At 36.4% G+C, this 20,451-nt stretch overlaps 1 protein-coding gene across 1 annotated transcript in view; it reads left to right on the forward strand.

The window, feature by feature from the left end:
- Positions 1-19,658, forward strand: part of SYCP1 (synaptonemal complex protein 1) — an 80,508-nt gene extending 60,850 nt beyond the window's left edge. Inside the window, 5 exon segments of the mRNA XM_033093272.1 lie at positions 6,226-6,285; positions 9,797-9,976; positions 18,549-18,692; positions 19,343-19,432; positions 19,521-19,658. Of these exon segments, the coding sequence (XP_032949163.1) occupies positions 6,226-6,285; positions 9,797-9,976; positions 18,549-18,692; positions 19,343-19,432; positions 19,521-19,658 (612 nt within the window).
- Positions 19,659-20,451: the final 793 nt, after the last annotated feature.

Genomic DNA, 20,451 nt, shown 5'->3' on the forward strand with positions numbered 1-20,451 from the left:
AATTTTTTTTTTTTTTAAGATTTTATTGGGGAATAGTGTGTACTTTCAGGACTTTTTTTCCAAGTCAAGTTGTTGTCCTTTCAATCTTAGTTGTGGAGGGTGCCGTGCCGTTCAGCTTCAAGTTGTCCTTTCAGTCTTAGTTGTGGAGGGCGCAGCTCAGCTCCAGGTCCAGTTGTTCACCAGTAAATTCATCAGGTTGTGGACTTTTATTGTTGGGAGATTTTTGAACACCAGTTTTCCTTACTTGTTATTGGTCTGTTCACATTTTCTATTTCCTCATGATTCAGTCTTGGTAAGTGTATGTTTCTACGAATTTATCCATTTCTTTCTTAAAATAAGATTTTTATCAAAATATAGCCTACATACAATATTATATTAGTTTCATGTGTACACAATAGTTATTCAACATTTATACACCTAAAGAAGTGATCACCTAAGTCCAAAAACCATCTGACATGGTACTATGCTATCACAATATTATTGACTATATTCCCAAGCTGTATATTACATCCCCATGACTTACTTGTTGTATACCTGGAAAGTTGAACCTCTTACTCCCCTCACCCCCAACCCCTTCTTAAAATTTTTCAATTACAGTTGACATTCAATATTATTTTATATTAATTTCAGGTGTACAGCATAGTGGTTAGACATTTATATAATTTACAAAGTGATCCCCCTGATTAGTCTAGTCCCCACCTGGCACTAAACATAGTTATTACCATATTGTTGACTATATTCCCTATGCTTTACTTTACATCCCCATGACTGTTTTGTATCTACTAGTTTGTACTTCTTAATGCCTTCATCTTTTTCACCCTGTCCCCCTATCTATCTAACACCCCTCCCATCTATCACTTTAATAAATCCAGTACCCCTCTGACACCATACATAGTTATTACAACATTATTATTGACTATATTCCTTATGCTATACCCTACATCCTCATGACTACTTTGTAGCAACCAATCTGTACTTCTTAATCCCTACCCCTTTTTCACCCATTCCCAACCCCTCTTCCATCTGGTAACCATCAAAATTTTCTCTGTATCTATGAGTTTGTTTCTGTTTTGTTTGTTTGTTTATTTTGTTCTTTAGATTCCACATATAAGGGAAGTCACATTGCATCTGTTTTCCCCTGTCTGACATACTTCACTCAGCACAATACCCTTCAGGTCCATCCATGCTGCTGCAAATGGCGAGAACCCATTCATTCTCTTCCATTGCAGAGAAATATTCCATTGTATATGTATGTATCACCTACTCTTTATTCATTCATCCATCAATGGACTCCTAGGCTGCCTCCACATCGTGGCCATTGTAAACAATGCTGCAATGAACATATGGAAGCACAGTTCCCCTTGAAGTAGAGTTTTGGGTTTCTTTGGATAAATGCTCAGAGGTGGGATTATTGGGTCCTTCTTTGTCTTTTATTATAGCCTTTGTTTTAAAGTCTATTTTGTCTGGTATAAGTATTGCTATCCCAGATTTTTTTTTTTTTTCATTTTCATTTTCATGAAATATCTTTTTCCATCCCTTTACTTTCCGTCTTTGTGTGTCTTTCAATCTGAAGTGATTCTCTTGTAGTCAGCATATGTAAAGGTTGTGTTTTCTTACCCTTCAGCCCTTCTGTGTCTTTTGATTGGGGCACTTAATCAGTTTACATTAAAAGTAATTGTTGATAGATATGTAATTATTGTCATTTTATTATTCATAATTTTGATCTTTTTTTTCCATCTTAAAGAAGTTCCTCTAACATTCCTTGTAATACTGGTTTGGTGGTGATGAACTCCTCTACCTTTTTCTTGTCTTGGAAGCTCTTTATCTGTCCTTTGATTTTAAATGATAGCTTTGCTGGGTAGAGTAACCTTGGTTCTAGGTCCTTACTTCTCATCACGTTGAATAGTTCTTGCCAATCCCTTCTGGCCTGCAAAGTTTCTGTTGAGAAATCAGCCGACTATCTTGTGGGAGCTCCCTTATAAGTTACTGTTAGGTTGGAACAAAAATAATTGGGGTTTTTGCAATTTTTAACCTTTTAAACTGCAGTTACTTTTGCACCAATATAATAGTTACCTTTCTCTTGCTGCTTTTAGGATTCTCTCTTTGTCTTCAATCTTTGCCATGTTAATTATAATGTGTGTTGGTGTGGGCCTGTTTGGATTTATCTTGTTTGGGACTCTCTGTGGTTCCTGGACATGTATGTCTATTTCCTTCACCAGGTTAGGAAAGTTTTCAGTCATTATTTCTTCAAATAGATTCTCAGTCCCTTGTTTTCTTTCTTCTCCTTCTGGTACTCCTCTGATGCAAATGTTGTTAGCTTGATGCTGTCCCAGAGGTCTTTTATTCTCATTTTTTTGGATTCTTTTTTCTATTCTTATTGCGTATTTTCTGCTACTTTGTCTTCCAAATCGCTGATTTGACCCTCTGCTTCATCTAGTCTACTCTTCATTTAGTTATTGTATTCGTCACTTCTGACTGGTTCTTTTTTATGGTTTCTGTGTCTTTTTTTATGCTTTCTATCCCTTTGTTGAAGTTCTGACTAAATTCCTTGGGCATCCATATAACCATTATTTTGAACTCTGTCTCTGGTAGGTTGCTTGCCTCCATTTTGTTTAGTTCTTTTTCTGGAGTTGTCTAGAGTTCTTTTATTTGGGAAGTGGTTTTTTGTTTCCTTATTTTGGCTGCCTCCCTGTTTGTGTCTATGTTTGAGGTACATCTGCTATATCTCTCCATCTTGGCCAGGTGGCCTTATGTAGTAGGTGCCCTATGTGACCCTGGCACAGTCTTTCTGGTCACCTGCTCTGGGTACTCCAGGAGTGTCCCTTGTGTGGGTTATGTATGCTCTCCTATTATAGTTGAGCTTTGATTGCTATCGGCACATCAATAAGTGGTATTGAACCTCAGGCTGATAGGCTGTGGGGTTTGGCCACGTCAACAGCTTATAGGCTGCTGTGTGTGGGGGGGTGCTTACCCCACTGAATGGGATTTGACCCAGTGGGCTCTGCTGCCTGTTGAGACTTCCCTTTGTGTGTGCCACTTGTAGGGCTAATCGTCCTCTGCTGTGGGCTGAAACAAACCTCCAAGTATTAGGTTGGTGCAAAAGTTATTGCGGTTTTTGCAATTTTAACCTTTTAAACTGCAATTATTTTTACATCAACCCAATATGTTGGTTCTGGGGCCTCTTGGGAGGGGCTCTGGTGCAAGCCCAGGTCACCCACTGCCTGTGACTGGGCAGGGACTACCTGGTAGGAGCTACAAAGCAATCCGCAATTGTTCACTCCCTGTGCCAAACCTGGAGGTGTGTGGGAGAGGCCACACTGTGAACTGAGGACATCTACCACCAGTGCTGGGCATGGGGTAGCTCTGTAAAAAGCCAGGACACCCCGAGACATGTTGCCACCTTCTGGCTCCCTTGAGGTTCATCAACTGATAAAGTCTTGTGTGGTACAGAAGTTGGGGTAGGTGGGGTCTCAGGGAGTCACTAAAGTGGGAAGAGTTGCGGTCATCAGGTTAATGTAGATTCTTGTTTGGTGCCAGTGCTGAGTCTGCAGCTACGCAGGAAAAGTCTCAGAGCACACCGAGACCAGCCACCACCCACCTGGGGCCCGCACACTCTGATAGTTTTTCAAGAAAGAGTGCAATGTGGGTAGGGCTGGCTGCTTGCTGAGAAAGTGTCTCTGGCATTGGGGGAGTTGGGTGGGGCTGTGTCCCAGCAGAGCTCATCAGACCAATTCATATTCAGATTTGGCCATACTGTGGGGGAGGACTCAACACAGGAAAGATGGCACCCTCCTGCTGACTGCACAGGAGATGGGCCCCTCACAGGGAATGGTAACTGTCTTCCAACCCTTGCCTCGAGGTCAGATACCTCAGTCTGCCCCTTGTATGCCTCCGATGCCCCCCAAGTCACTGTCCCTCTGCTGAAGCCCAGGGTGAGTGCCTGCAAGTGAGTGAATCTGTGCACAGGCCCCTGGTGAGGACATCTTGGTTTCCTGCAGCCCTCCGTCCCACCCGGATTGTCGGAATCCTCACTGTTTTTCATAGCCAGATGTGGGGGCTCCTCTTCTCAGTACCAGTTCTCCAGGCTGGGGATCCTGGTGTGGAAGTGAGGTTCCTTGCTCTTCTGGGGGAAAATTTCGCAGCCAAGATATCCCTCCTGATTCTCAACCACCACACGGAGGTTTGGGGCTAGTCCATTTCGCGTTTCTACCACTTTTACCAGCCTTGATGTGGCTTCTTTATATCCTTAGTTATAAAACTTCTGTTCAGCGAGACTTCAGATGGTTCTCCAGGTTGATTGTTGTATAATTTAGTTGTAATTTTAATATGTTCACGGAAGGAAGCAGGCACGGTGTTTATCTACTCCACCATCTTGGATCTCTCTCTTCTTTATTCTTTATGTAGGTGTTTATTGCTGTAAACTTTCCTCTTAGAACTGCTTACTTCCAGTAAGGTTTGGTATGCCATGTTTCCATTTTCACTTGTTTCAGGATATTTTTGACTTCCCTTTTGATTTCGTTTTCACCCATTGATTGTTCATGGATTGTATTGTTTGATTTTCACATATTTGAATTCTCAAGTTTTTCTACTATTACTGATTTCTAATTTCGTACAATTGTGGTTGGAAAACATATTTTGTATGATTTCAGTTTTCTTAAATTAATTGAGACTTGTTTTGTGACCTAACATAGGATTTATTCTGAAGATGTTCCATATATATTTGAGGATGGATATTGTTTTTGTTGGATGGAAAGGTGTATCTGTTAGATCTGTTTGGTCTAAAGTATAGCTGATGTCCAGTGTTTACTTATTGATTTCTGTGATTTATCCATTGTTGAAGGTAGGGTACTGAAGTTCCCTACTATTATTCTATTGTTTATTTCTCTCTTCAGACATATTAGTATTTGCTTAATACATTCAGAGGCTCCTCTGAGGTGCATGTATTTTTACAATTGTTATATTCTCTTGATGAATTGACCCCTTTATCATTATATAATGACTTTCTTTGTCTCTTGTTACAACTTTTGATTTAAAGTCTATTTTGTCTGATATATGTATAGCAACTCCTCTCTTTTGGTTTCTATTTGTATGGCATATCTTTTTCCAGCTCTTCGCTTTTAGGCTATGAGTGTCTTTAAAGCTTAAGTGTAGCACAGCATATTATCATAGACAGCATATTATTGGGTCATGTTTATTTATCCATTCAGCCACTCTGTGTCTTTTCCTTGGAGAATTTGGTCCATTTACATTTAAAGTAATTATTTTTAGGTAAGGACTTACTAATGCCATCTAATTTTTTTCTGGCTATTTTGTAGTTCTGAAGATCAACCATTGGTGGTTGATAGGATATATAATAAGAACATTGACTACTGTTATATCAGCTTACTGCCATCTTCTTTCATAGTGAAGTGAGTTCTCTGGTTAGGAACAACACAGTGGGAGAGATACAATGGTGTAAACAAGGCCTTCAGTGAAGATAGATATTAGCACAGGCATCATGGGCAGGCAAGGCAAGTTTTCCTAAACTTCTGTGCATTGGAACTTTTCCTTCTCTGAGAACTTTACGGCTCCCTGGGGGCTGTACCAGTTCTGTTTTCTAGATGACTGTCATATTAAAGCATACTACATATTCTTTCTGTAGGCCAGGGTTAATTTTTCTTTTTCTTTTCTTTTCTTTTTACTACTGAATACGCACACCCTAGTCACTAGCAAGAGTGATATATTATTTCCTCTGTATTTTGTACTTTTCTGTAAATTTCTTTTTGTCCCTGATCTCTGTTAATTTCATGTTGAAAGTTCATTATACAGGGTCAACACACACAAAACAAGTGAATTTTGCCTCTAAAGGCCCATAATATTTTGGATCTCTTTGCAGCTCTTCACTGTTAATTATTTGTGTGTATCCCTTACTTTACAATCCAGTCTCTCCACTTCATTTTATGAATGAGAAAGTTGAGATTCAGAGTTTTACAAGACTTAGTTAAGATTCCACAGATACATGCTAGAGACTTACCAGAATTAAAAAAAGGTAATTCAAAACCAAACAGTATATTTCTATAGAGAAGAATTAATTTATTTTTCTATTTTCTTTTTGTTTTTTTAATAAAATTTAGAGGTCAGTACTCTTTCTTGTTAATACTTCGTAAGAAAGATTTTGATAATGTGAGCATTCATTTGTGATAATAGTAATGACTACATTTATGTACTTGATATTTATTTTCATAGGAAAAACTCAAAAGAGAGGCACAAGGAAACACAGTTACTCTCAAAGAAAAAGGAGACAAAGTAAGAATTTTAAATAATTCTCATAGTTTTCTTTCAACCAATTCATTTTTCTAGCATCTTAGACAAATTTTTTTGTTCATAAAAAAGAAAAGAACATGTAAAATATGTCATACAACTTCATTTCCTACATGTTTCTTGCTACTTATTTATTTAAAAGCATTAGCTAAAAATTTAAAGCATTTGTCATTTGGAGATTTAGAGATTTCAATCTTCTGTAATTTTAATTACAGAAGTATTATCTTAAATTAGTTAGGTACTTGTGTGTTTCTGGGGAAATTTCCAGTGTTATAGGAAAAATATTTTCATTATACATTCCAAAGCTTATGTTTAGATTATGTCTAATTTTGGGTTTTGAGAAGGCTAAGTAAATGATATTCTGCTTTCTCCACTTAGGTCTGAAGCAATTGAGAAAGACAATGAAAACCAAAATAATACCTTTGTTATTGATAAATAGTATTGGAAAATTTAGCTTATATTTGAAGGCAAAAGGATTTCTTAATCCTGAAATTGCAAATTAGACAAATTTACCTTCTCTGTCACAGGTAGATCTGGACTGGGACCATTCTATACACTTAATGGCTTGCCTTTGCAAAGCATATGGCATAAAGGAACACAGCAGAATGTGTGCTTCCTCTGGTACCCAAAAGGAGCAGTAAGGAACGGGCTGGACTATATATGTGCCCAGTTTCTCCTTCCAAATTCACCAATCCATTAAGTCATTGCTTCTTCCCTGAGGAAACAGAGAGGTTAGGAATGTTAACCTAGTGGTGTGCCCCATGAAAGGAAATAACCAGGTGTGTGGAAAAGGGGTACCTCAGCCTCTAATCCATTTGGTAATATAAGATTATTACAGTAGAATTCTAATTGCAAATTACAGTTAAAATGATTAAATGTTATTTGTACAATGACGTAGTGTTCTAAGTCCCCACAGAGGTTGCTTTGCCTATAAACTAACACTGACAGAGTAGTTCAAAACAGTTTGTTAGGTATAGACAGTGCTATAAGTTTTTACATTTGGGTTTAAAGAAAGAGAAGAAGGAAAGATATTGTATATTTCTGTGAGTGAACATTGAGTGCTTCGTGTGTCCCAGAATATTGAGTGCTTCGTATGTCCCAGATACTGTGGTAGGCACTTGAAAACATATTTGGAGAATTATTATCATATTAAAATTAGCCAACAGGGTTAGATATAGTCTAAGGGAAGTGTCTGATGAAGATAAATCAGTTGGTTAAACTCTAGTATTCATTTCTAAATATAGAATATTTATATCATAAAAGTATATATCCCATATTGTTATAGAGTTGTTTTGATTCATGTATAGTTCCAGTAATACGTGCCTATCATTTTTTATCTGCTATCAAGTAGATTACTAATTTTACCTGGTGTTCTGGATAGATATATTGCAAATAATGAGAAAATGAAAAAAGAAATGAAAAATTTAAACAGGCTTTCACTTGCTATACTTTATTCCAAAAATATTGAAATATCTTAAGCCTTTTATATAATAATCATTGGGTTTATCAAACATTTCTGAGTTTGGGCAAGTTACTTTTTCATGCTTCAGTTTCCTCATCTATAAAGGGATAATAATAGTACCTATTTCCTAAAGTTGTTGTTAGGATTAAATGAGATAATATTTGTAAAGCATTTAAAATAATGCTTGTTGGCACATGGGAAACGCCATATAAGTGTTTGTTTAAAAAAATAAAAAAGGAAAACCTGAATGTTTTATATATATGTATCACTGGAAATGTAACATTTAGAAAAGAATGTGAATTGTAGAAAAGTGCATACATTTCCATGATGTGTTATGAAGAGGGCTATTTCAGTATTCTAGAATGAGGGGTACATTTTTTTTTAGTCTACCAGGGAAATGTTAATTCTCAGACATGGCCACAAGGTGGTGTAGTTGCCATTCTCAGTCCTTTTGGGGGAGAAAAATTTGTCCATGAAAGCAGTTAAGTTTTGAGGATTCCAAGGATGACTCCTGACAAAGCCAAAGAGCAGAATAAATTTGTTTTCATCAAAATTGTGTTATTAACTATAATGTAGAAATATTTATGAAAAAAGATACATCAATGTAACTGTGAAAAAATGCTGCTAAAATTCATACCTGCTGGAAAAAGGACTGAAGTGAGATTACTAGAAGTGGGGGAAAAATCTATAAATCACCTCATTTTAGCTCCTTGATTATATAGGTGGATAAATTTAAGCCTGGAGATACTTGGAGATTTACTTACAATCAACCAGCAAGGTAGTAATAGATCCCAGAGAAAAGAGTGTGTTACTTGACACATAGTTCCATGTTTTTCATAGCACGCGTGGTCACATCGCAGTCCTGCATCCTGTATCCTCCTAATTTAAACTCATGGCAGATTCAACCACTATGCTTTTGAAAGTAGCCCTCTGTGTGTGTGTGTGTGTGTGTGTGTGTGTGTGTGTACGTGTGTGTGTGTACGTACATGTACACGTGCGCTGTATTCTTTCTTGTGATTTCCATGATTTGTATTCATGGATATGGTGGTGACCAAAGGAAATGGTAAAATAGAAAGGGGTAAGGGGGTAAAGGGGGAGAAAGGTATAGATGAGGGTAAACGGGATCAAGTATATGGTTATAGAAGGAGAACTGACTCTGGGTGGTGAACACACAATGTAATATATAGATGATGTTTTACAGAATTGTACACTTGAAACCTATGCAACTTGACTAACCATATAAACTTTAATTAAAGTCACCCCAATAAACTTTAATTTTAAAAAAAGTGATGGGCATGAGTTTCACATAGGATTCCACTAAACTATTGCTAGATTTCACTGGAAAGCTAGGTCAGGTGCTGAAGGAAAATAAATATATGTAAAGGTAGAAAGAGAACTGAAGAAATTGAGTTCAAATAATATCTAAGTACTTAGAGTAATTTTGTAATTTGTTTATTTTCAGAATCGAAGCAAGTAGCCATTTTATCATTTTTTTCCTGAAAATTTGTCTAGTTCTTTACTATCATAATATTTGTCCCACCCCCCTTTTTTTGGAAGGGAGTAAGGCTGGTGGATAGGAAAAGGATGATTTTTAAAAATAGATAAATGAGAACATATGAAAGCATAAAAGAGAATGAATAGAAATGAGAATAAATGGCCCTCCGGTTTTTAGGCTATAGGAATGAACGACAGATTAAGGTGTTTTGCCACTAGGAATAGAGATTTTTTTTTTTTTAGAGAATCCTCAGTTTTTGGTCAGCTAGAGAGTTGAAATATCATATTTGTTCTCACAGCAGCTCTCAAGACAGAGAGGGGCAGATGCCGTTTTCATCTTAAATGGGAAATTAAAGTGACAAAGAAATTTAATTTGTTATTTAATCATTTAATTATTATGTAATTTATTCAAAGTTATTGAATCAATAACAAATTTCGGGGTAAATTCTAGTTTATTCCAGTGTTACATCTACTAGTTGCTGCCCTTTAATTAAAATGACATTTAATCATGATTTTATGCACTTCTGTTGTTCAATATAGAAAACACAGACACCTTTATTGGAAACACGTGAAACTAGTTACTGGAAATTTGATTCTAAAGCAGCTCCCCCTCAAAATATATCTCGAAACTTCACATCAGCTGATCAAGGCAAATCCAAAGATAAAAGAGACATTCTGTGGACGCCTGCCAGAAGTACTTTACCTACACCATTACCAAAGGTTGGTTGCTAAAATTTCAAAAAAAGTAGTAATTTTTTTAATTAAAAAAGACAGTTCTGGTATCATATACCATATATCTAGTATCAGACATAGATAGAAAATCAATTTCTTGAAAGTTTCAATTTTTTGTGATACCAGCATGAAATGGTTTCTTTTCTTTTTTCTTAAATCACTGTCTACAACTTGATGACATCTTGGGCAGATTCCATAACTTTCTAGCATTCACTAATGCTTAGGTCTCTGATGTGGGAAATCTGGTTCTGACTTGACAGTTTCCAGTCTCACCCTAGTTACCTCCATCTGCTGTTATTCCACATCATCTTGCTACTGGATCCTTTACTTAGCAGTCTGCTCTTGTAGAGCAGAGACTATCAAAGTAGCTCAGTTCTAGCTATCTTCCACATGTCCACTTAATCCTTGGGGAATTCATTCAACCTTTCCATGATAAATGGCAGTGCAGAATGCCCCCTGCTTGAAGGCACTCCTAGTCTTTACAAGGCTGCTGTTAGAGTTATCTTCTCACTTGTCTTGGGAGTAGAGGAGAAAATTATCTCCACCTGTCTCTACCCCTCTAAGATGAAATTTCTTATCTTCCCCTCCCAGTTTTCTTAAATAACTGAGAAGAAGGGAGTTGTTTGGTGACTGTAGGGCCTGCTTTGACCACTTTTTAGTAAGACCTAGAGAAGGATCTGGCCTTAATCATAGGTTGCTTCCTTTAGAATATGGGTTGCTAACACTTTTCCCCTCAGCTTTGTGGCTCCATTGACAATTCTAGAGCAAAAGGAAGAGTCCCACTCACATCCTATTATATCTATGTTGTTCACCTCATGGAAATTACGAAAATTAGTCCACATAGCTTAGAGAAGCTTTTATATAAAGTTATTTTGTTGTATTTACTATTATATTATTCAGAATATGAAATAATCTCTATTAAAGAATGGCCTTACTTTAAAAAATTTTATAAATCTTTTTATTGAAATATATGCACAGATCTTAATTATACAAGTTGATGAATTTTTATAAACCACACATAACATTATAACCAGCACTCAGATTAAAACATGGAACATTATTATCATCTCAGAAGAGCTTATTCCTCCTTTTGGTCACTAACCCTCCCCCAAGGCCAACTATTGTCCCAACTTCTAATATTAGATGAACTACCTGTTTTTGCATTTTCTATAAATAGAATTATATTCTTTTTTGTTTTGACTTTTTTCACTTAATGTTTGTGGGATTCATCCATATTATTGTTTGAAGTTGTAGATTCTTTGTTTTTATTTCTAGATAGTAATCTGTTATGTGTCTGCACCACAGTTTATTTAGCTATTGTATTATTCATGGATAGTTTCCAGATTGGGCTTTCTGAATAGTGTTGCAATAAGAATTCTAGTTCTTAACATATATGCATTTTAGTACTTTACATGTTGGTATGTCCCTAGGAGTGAATAGGCTGGGTTATACATAATATGTTCCATCTTAATAGATACTGCCTGAGCTGTTTTTACTCTGCTACAAAATGTGTGTGTGTTTTTCCCCCACATGAACCAATTCACCAACTCTCCTGACACCAACTGGGTGTGACACGATTTAATTAACTTCTGATAGTATCTGGAGTTAATGTAGACCCCACAGGTTAAGGACTCAGTCCGACAAGACTGCCCCTACTTTAGAGGCCAGTCACAGTTCTGGCTTGCCACTTGTACTACTGACCAACTGACTATAAATTGGGGCTCCCTATAATTTGGTTCAGTAATATGCTAGAATGACTCACAGTTCTCCGGAAATTACCTATTTCCAGTTTATTATAAAGGATACAACTCAGTAACAGCCAAATGGAAAAGATGCATATAGGACAAAATATGAGTAAGGGGAACGGAGCTTCCATGCGCTGTCTGAAAGTGCCATCCTCCTAGTACTTCCATGGGTCCACCAACCTGGAAACTCTTTGAACCCCATTGTTTAGGGGTTGTTTTTTTTTTTATGAAAGTTCTTTAACTGGCACAATTGATTAAATCACTGACCTTCAGTGATTAATTCATTCTCCAGTCACTGCCCTCCCAGGAGGTCAGGGGTAGGGCTGGAACGTTCCAAACTTCTAATCATGGTCTTTCTGGCGACTGTTCACCATCCTGAAGCTATCTAGGAGCTCCTTATCACTAGTTATTAGCATAAAATCAGGTACAGTTGAAAGGAGCTCATTATGAATAACAAAACACTCTCTCATCACATTATTGGGGCCAAAAACCAAATATTATACCAAAAGTTGCTCCTAGCTCCCCTATCACTCAGGAAATTACTAGGGTTTAAAAGTTCTGTGTCAGAAACCAGCGACAAAGACCAACTATATATTTCTTATTGTATCACACAGCAAATTTTGTGTTTTTTGTTTGTTTTTTTAACGATAGTACCAATTTACATTCTAGCTAGTAGTGAATGAGACTTCTACTTGCCACCACATGGTGTTTTTCATCTTTTTTATTTTAGCCATTCTGGTGGGTGTGGTGACCTTACTTTTTTTAAAAAATAAACTTTTACAGTTAATTTTAGATTTACAGAAAAGTTACAAAGATAGTACAGAGAATTCCTTTATATTTCTCATCCAGTTTCCCCATGGTTAATATCTTACATTACCATGTACATTTGTCAAAACTAAGAAACATACATTGGTACATTACTATTAACTAACTTTCAAACTTTATTTGGGTTTTATAGTTTTCCATTAATGTCCTCTTTCTCTTCCAGGATCCAATTTAGGGTATCATGTTGCATTTAACTGTCATGTCTCCCTAGTCTTGATCTTAATTTTTTTTTTTAAAGATTTTATTGGGGAAGGGGAACAGGACTTTATTGGGGAACAGTGTGTACTTCCAGGACTTTCCCAAGTCAAGTTGTTGTCTTTTCAGTCTTAGTTGTGGAGGGCGCAGCTCAGCTCCAGGTCCAGTTGCTGTTGTTAGTTGCAGGGGGCGCAGCCCACGATCCCTTGTGGGAGTCGAACCGGCAACCTTGTGGTTGAGAGGATGTGCTCCAACCAACTGAGCCATCTAGGAGCTCAGCGGCAGTTCAGCTCAAGGTGCTGTGTTCAATCTTAGTTGCAGGGGACACAGCCCACCATCCCTTGCAGGAGTGGAGGAGTCGAACCAGAAATCTTGTGGTTGAGAGCCCATGCTCCAACCAACTGAACCATCTGGCCACCTGGGAGCTGAGTGCCAGCTCATTGACTTCATTCTAGTTGTGGAGGGCACAGCTCGCTGGCCCATGTGGGAATCGAACCCGCAGCCCTGTTGCCCAGAGCTTGCGCTCTAACCAACTGAACCACCCATCCACCCCTTGATCTCAATTTTTAATATAGGCATTTATAGATATAAAGTTCTCTCTAAGTACTGATTTCACTGTATCCCATAAGTATGTGTGTTTTCCTTTTCATTATTCTCAAAGTACTAATTTCCCTTGTAATTTATTCTTTGACCCATTGGTTATTTAGGAGTGTATCATATTCCCACATTTGTGAATTTCCTAAGTATCTACCTAGTTGGTTTATAGTGTTGTTCCGGTGTTATATTTCCTTACTGAGCTTCTGTCTAGTTGTTCTTTTTATTATTGAAAGTGGGGGTATGGAAGTAACCTGCTATTATTGTTGAATTATCTAATTTTCCCAGTTTTTGGTTCATGTAGTTGGGGGCTATGTTGTTAGGTGTATATATACTTATAAGTGTTATCTTTTCGTGATGGATTGACCCTTTTACCCTTATAAAATGTTCTTTTTGTTTCTAGTAACATTTTTTGTTTTTAGAGTCTATTTTGTCTGATATTAGGATAGCCGTTCTAGCTCTCTTTTGCTTACTATTTGTATGGTTGACCTTTTACTACCCTCTTACTTTTAACCTACTCTTGTTATTGTATCTAAAATGTGATTTTTATAAACAATATATGAAATGTGATTGAAAAATACAGTGAATGTTTAAATTAAAAAAAATTAGAGTAAAAGACACATTACCATTAATCCCCCTCAAAACACTCTCCCTCAATTCAAACAAACTTACCCATTGTTATTGCTACTTTCTGAAGCAGTTCTGGAAGTCCTCTTTTGTGTCTTTAGTTGTGCTGTTGTGGCTGCCTTGATGTCCTGAATCGATTCAAAACATTTACCTTTCATGATCATTTTGACTTTGGAGAAGAGCCAGAAGTCGCACGGTGCCAAATCTGATGAATAAGGTGGATGAGGACACACTGTAATGTTTTTATTTGACAGAAATTGCCATACCAGAAGTGATGTGTGACACGGAGCCTTTCTGTTGTGATCACAAAATACAGTGAATGCTGCTGCTGAGTGCCATCCAACAGAAAGGCAAGGATCTTCAATACAGGAAGTGGCATGTCAAACCTTATTAACAGTGTATGACAGGTTTCAGCTTGTTCGGTGCAGTCAATTGGGTGTGAGCTATGGTTGAGAGGTGTGTTTTAAAGTGTGCTGTAGGGGTGGCCGGTTAGTTCAGTTGGTTAGAGCGTGGTGCTGATAACACCAAGGTTGCCGGTTCGATCCCCGCCTGGACCACTGTGAACTGTGTCCCCCTTAAAAAAAAAACAAAAACAAAAAAAACACGTAATTTTTTTTTTTAAGGTGTGCTGTAAATCATTCTCCATCATGATAACGCTCTGTGTCACATATCACTTCTGGTATATAGCAATTTCTGTCAAATAAAAACATTATGGTGTGTCTTCATCCACCTTATTCACCAGATCTGGCACTGTGTGACTTCTGGCTCTTCCCAAAAGTCAAAATGTTTCAGGACATCGAGGCAGCCATGACAGTGTAACTGAAGACTCTCACAAAAGAGGACTTCCAGAACTGTTTCAGAAAGTGGCAAGAATGATGGAATCAGTGTGTTTGAAGTGAGGGGACATATTTTGAGGGGGATTAATGGCAATGTGTCTTTTACTGTTAAATTTATTTTTATTTAAACATTCACCATATTGTTTGATCATACCTCATATAGTAAGATCATGCTTTTTTCCATCATTCGTTCTGACAATCTTTGTATTTTGATTGGAATATTTAATCAACTTAAATTTATTGTAATTACTAATAAGATAGAACTTATGCCCATCATTTTGTTCTTTCTTTTCTATGTGTCTAATGTCTTTTTGTTCCTATATTCCTCCATTACTTCCATCTTTTTTGTTAAATAAGTAAATAAGTATTTCCTAGTATACCATTATAATCCCTTCCATTATAATATCTTTTTTAAAAAGTATTTTTCCCCCCTTTCTTCCGCCTCCCTCTCCCCACTCCAGTTCAAGCCGTTGTTTCTCAGTCTAGTTGTGTAGGACACAGCTCTCTGGTCTGTGCTGGTATTATGAGCCTTGCACTCCCCCTGTCTGAAGCAGTTGGTTGCCAGTCGTCGGTCGGCCGCTCACAGCAGATCACGGCAGCTGTTGCTGGCTGCTGGCCACTCAAGCTGGCTGCTGGCCACTTGCACTGGCTGCCGGCCACTTTCACTGGCTGCCGGCCACTCACACTGGCCACCAGCCGCACATGGCGGCACACAGTAGCCCACGGCAGCACACAGCAGCCCACGGCAGCTCACGTCAACCTTTGGCTGCTCATCGCAGCTCCGCTCCAGGGAAAGCTGTTATTCACACAGTCTTAGCTGTAGAGGGCACAGCCCACTGGCCCATGTGGGAATCAAACCAGCGACCTTGGCGATAGGAGCACGGTGCTCCAACTACCTGAGCCACCAGGCCGGCCTCCTTTTGTGTTTTTAGTATGCTTTTTCAAATAATTTTCTTAGTGATAACCTGAGAATACAATTAACATCATAAAATGATTATCTTGAATTAATACCAATGTGTTTCAATGGTGTACAAAACCTTTGCCCAATATATCTTCGTTTCCTTTTTTGGTATGTGCTGTGATTGTCATACAAATCACATATTTATGCATTTTAAGTCCATGGACGCATTATTATAATTATTGCTTTATATGTCTATGTTTTAAATCAGATAGGAAAAAGTCACAAACAAAAATACATTTATACTATATTTTATAATTACGTATGCAGTTTCCTTTACCAACACTATTTTTTTCTCATGTATTTGAGTGTCATGTCCTTCTATTTCAGCATGAAGGACTTCCTTTAGTTTTCTTGTAAGGAAGGTCTGCTGGTAATAAATTCTATAGTTTTGTTTATCTAGGAATATCTTAATTTCTCCTTCATTTTTGAAGATGATTTTGCTGGATATATAGTTATTTGGTAACAGTTGCTTTTTTTCCAGCACTTTGAATATGTCAACCCACAGTGTTTTGGACTCCATGGTTTCTGATGAGAAGTCAGCAGTTAATATTAGTGAGGATCCCTTGTATGTGATGAGTCATTTGATTATGATGTGTCTCAGTGTGGTTATCTTTTTGACTGTTAATCTCCTTGGATTTTGATGAGTTTCTTGGATGTGTAGATTAATGTTTTCATCAAATTTGGGAGGTTTCAGCCATTATTTTTTCAAATATACCTTCTGCCCTTTCTCTGTTCACATACTAGGACTCCCATTATATGTATGTTGGTATGCTTGGGGGTGTACCACAAGTCTCCGAGGCTCTGTTCATTTTTCTTCATTCTTCATTTTAGTGATTTAACTGGATAATATCAATTGAACTATCTTAATCTTCATGGACTCTTTCTTCTGCCTGCTCAAATTTGATGTTCAGTCCCTCTTGTGAGTTTTTCATTTCACTTATTGTACTTTTCCACTCCAGAATTTCTATTTGTTTTTTTTTTAATTTCTATTTCTTTATTGATAGTCCACTTAGTTAGGCATTGTTTTCATACGTTCATTTATTTCTTTAGATATGATTTTCTGTAGGTCTTTGGACATATTTTAAATAGCTGATTTAAAGACTTTGTCCAGGAAGTTCAATGACGAGGCTTCCTTAGGGATAGTTTCTATTGGTTGCTCCCCTCATCCTGTCATGTATGGACCATAATTGCTTGTTTTTTTTGCATGTCTTAAAATTTTTTCTTGAAATCTGAACCTTAAAAATAATGTGACAGCTCTGGAAATCAGATTCTTCCCTCTCCTCAGGGTTTGTTGTTATTTCTACTTGGTTATTTGTCATGGTTATTGTTCAGTTACTTTTCTAAGCTAATCCCATAAAGCTTGTATTCTTTGAGAGCCACTGAAGTCTCTACTTGGTTATCTTAATGTTCAGCTAATGTTTTCACAGTGATTTCCTTAAATGGCTGGACCAATAAATCTCCCAAACTTTGTCAAAGGACAATAAATGTGTGTTAGGGCATGCCTTTAACACTCAGCTAGACAGTTAACAACTCAGCCTTAGCCTTCAATTTCTGCTTGTGTAGACCCTCAATATCTGCCAGAGGTAAGAGCTTAGGGCCTTCTCAGGTCTTTACTGTACTAACTCACAGCTCTATGCATGTGCGTGGCTTTTTATATTTCCAGCAATATGTCAGAGCTTTTCAAAGACCCTATGGCCCTATGGACATCTCATTTACTAGCTGTCCTTTTATTTAAAGTTTTTGGTTAATCTGTCATTTGCCCCAACTGTTAATCATTGTCTCAGGGAACTGCAAAGATAAAACACTTGCCTATAATTGTTTTTGACAAATGCTACTCCCTACCCCACACACACCAAGGAGAAAACTTTTTGTAGTGAGTGAGCTCTGAGATGGGTCAATAAAAGACTGCCTTATAAGTGAGGTCTTCCAGAGAACCACTAGATTGGTCAAGTAATGACAACTCTTGGGGAATAAAGCTTTGAAAGAACTCCTAGTTCTTTCTGCTCTGTCTGGTGACTGCCAGGACGGATCAGGAATGTGAGCTGTTATTTTTTAAGGTTAATGTGGAGCTACAGTGGGGGATGGGAAGGAAAAGTTAAGATACCATAAAACTTGCTGTTTTTACAGATGTTCAGCCATTTAAAAAATAATCTCCAGGTTATGCCAAATAGTATCAGAACTCTAGTTCTGATATTTTTATCAATATTTTCTTTGCTTTCTGGGAGAGTGAATTTTGGGGGCTACTTACTCTGCCATTTTTGCTGATGTCACTGACCTTATTTTTTAGAGATACTTTTAAAAAAATTATTAAACTTACTGGGTAATATGGAATACCAAATATTGACTAATGTGAATTAAGGGTCCAACAAAACATAAGCAAATATATTTTCTTACGAATCAGTAAGGATTTTTGTAGAAAGAGCAATGTTCATTGAGCTCTTTGGTATTAATAGTTACAAAAATTGAAGTCCCCCTTAAGATTTTTGACTGCTGAAGCTGTAGTGTCTTCCTCTCCTTCTCTCTCTCTATCCTTCTTCCCCTTCCCATATTTTAAGTTCAAGGGAAGGAGAAAGAAAGTTCACTATTGTATATTTTTTGAAGAAACTTACAAAAGTTTTATTACCAAGGACATCTGAATTAAATTCTTATCCAAAGTTCACACTTCATATACTTGCCAATAATAATGGAGAGTTATTGATTACTAAAGTCTCAACTTGCTTTATTAGTAATGTATGTTTTATTTGATGTGATAATGTATTCCTTTTCTTTTTGGATAGGCATATACTGTGAAGACACCAACAAAACTAAATATTCAGCAGAGAGAAAACAGGAATGTACCCATTGAAGAAAGTAATAAAAAGAGAAAAATGGTCTTTGAATTTGATGCTAATTCAGATAGTTCGGAAACTACTGATCTTCTGGTAAAAATATTGCAAATAGCATTTATTATTTGTTTACATTATTTGTCTACTTTATTTCTTGATATATATGTGTAATAAGTGTACATAATAGCTATCATTGCAATACTGAAATACAGTAGAGCTCTACTATAACAGAATTCTATGCTTTTGCAGCATTTTTTTAAAAGTTAAGGTTCAAATAATTTCTCTAAATTTCAAAAATGGCATTTTGAAATACTTGATACAGCACAGTTGGCATATGAGATTAACTATATTGTTTTTCAGCAGTATGTTATAAAGTAGTTCACATTTCTTTTTTCTTTTAAGAAAAGTTGGGTGAAAATTTTTAATCTTGCTGCAGCCAAATTTGTTATTCAGAGCCTCTCTTGAATTTGCATAATTTTACATGTTCCTTTATTTTATACCACTTATTGGTTGAAATCTTTATCAAAGTATTATTATTTGACAATTATAACAGTCTTTATTTGGCAGATTGAGGTTATTTTGTCATAGTTTTCTTCCATCTTTCTTCTCTGTCCATCGTCTTCTCCTTTTTTTCTTCCTCCTCTTCCTCCTCATATGGTAGGTAGACAGAATGTTACTAATATTAATGATTAACATTAATATTAATGATGTCACCCCCAAATTATATTTTTGTGTATTTTTTTAAGAGCATGGTTTCAGAGGAAGAGATATTGAAAAAATTACCCAAGAATAATAATTCACCAGCTTCTCATCTTCGTGCCAGAACAACAAAAAGGGTAGCTTTTAAATTTTATTTCAGAAAATTTCAAAAATGGGGCTTTATTTTTTTACATTAAACATACTTTGATTTTATTTTGTATCCAGACCCCTTCATCTCTAACAACCCCTGGATCTACACAGAAGTTTGGAGCTATGAAGAAAATGCAGGAGGACCGTTGGGCTGTAGTTGCTAAAATGGATAGGAAAAAGAAACTAAAGGAAGCAGAAAAGCTATTTGTTTAATTTCAAAGAGTTGTTATGATTATGGAGCCTAAAAACAAAATAATAGTTAATTTTTTCTCATTTTCTAAAGAGCCAAACTTTTTCTGAAATTAATACTTTTATGATATTTGCGTAAATTATTTATTTATTTATATATTTATATTTTGACCTAATGTGAAATAACCACATGTTATCTGAAAACTTGTAATTGTATTCAGGTAATTATATGATTATATTTTGTCTTTATCTTTTCTTGTATTCATGAAAACTGGTTTGGCTAAGTTTTCAAATTAGTAAAATTAGTCATTGAATGCTAGGAACAAATTATTGAGATATACTCTTTATTCTTTATTAAAATAGTTTGGATGCAAATAAATTCTTCTCCTTGATTTTGTGAGGTCATCTGGATAGCTAATCATTAACATTGATTTTTAAAATCTTGAGATGAGATCCTTTTAGCCAAGTTTCACAGTTCTGAAGCAGCTTTACCTATTTATAAAATTGACAGATGGCTTTTAGTTGCTGGAAGAAGGGCTACACCAGTATGATTCCTTAAATTACTTCATTTATTCAACATTCATTAAGCAAATACTTATGGAGTATCTACTAAGAATGAAGCATGGTTCTAGATACTGGGGATATAGCAGTGAACAAAACAGAAACATAAATAAACCCTGTTCTTCTAGAGCTTACATTTTACTGAGGGAAATAGACAAAAAAACAAAGTAAATAAGCAAAACATACAGTAATATATTAGTTAATAATGATTGCTAAGGAGAAATAAAACAGAGGAGTAAGTGTTACAGAGTGTGAA

This window comes from Rhinolophus ferrumequinum, chromosome 22 (assembly GCF_004115265.2).
Source record: "Rhinolophus ferrumequinum isolate MPI-CBG mRhiFer1 chromosome 22, mRhiFer1_v1.p, whole genome shotgun sequence".
NCBI lineage: Eukaryota > Metazoa > Chordata > Mammalia > Chiroptera > Rhinolophidae > Rhinolophus > Rhinolophus ferrumequinum.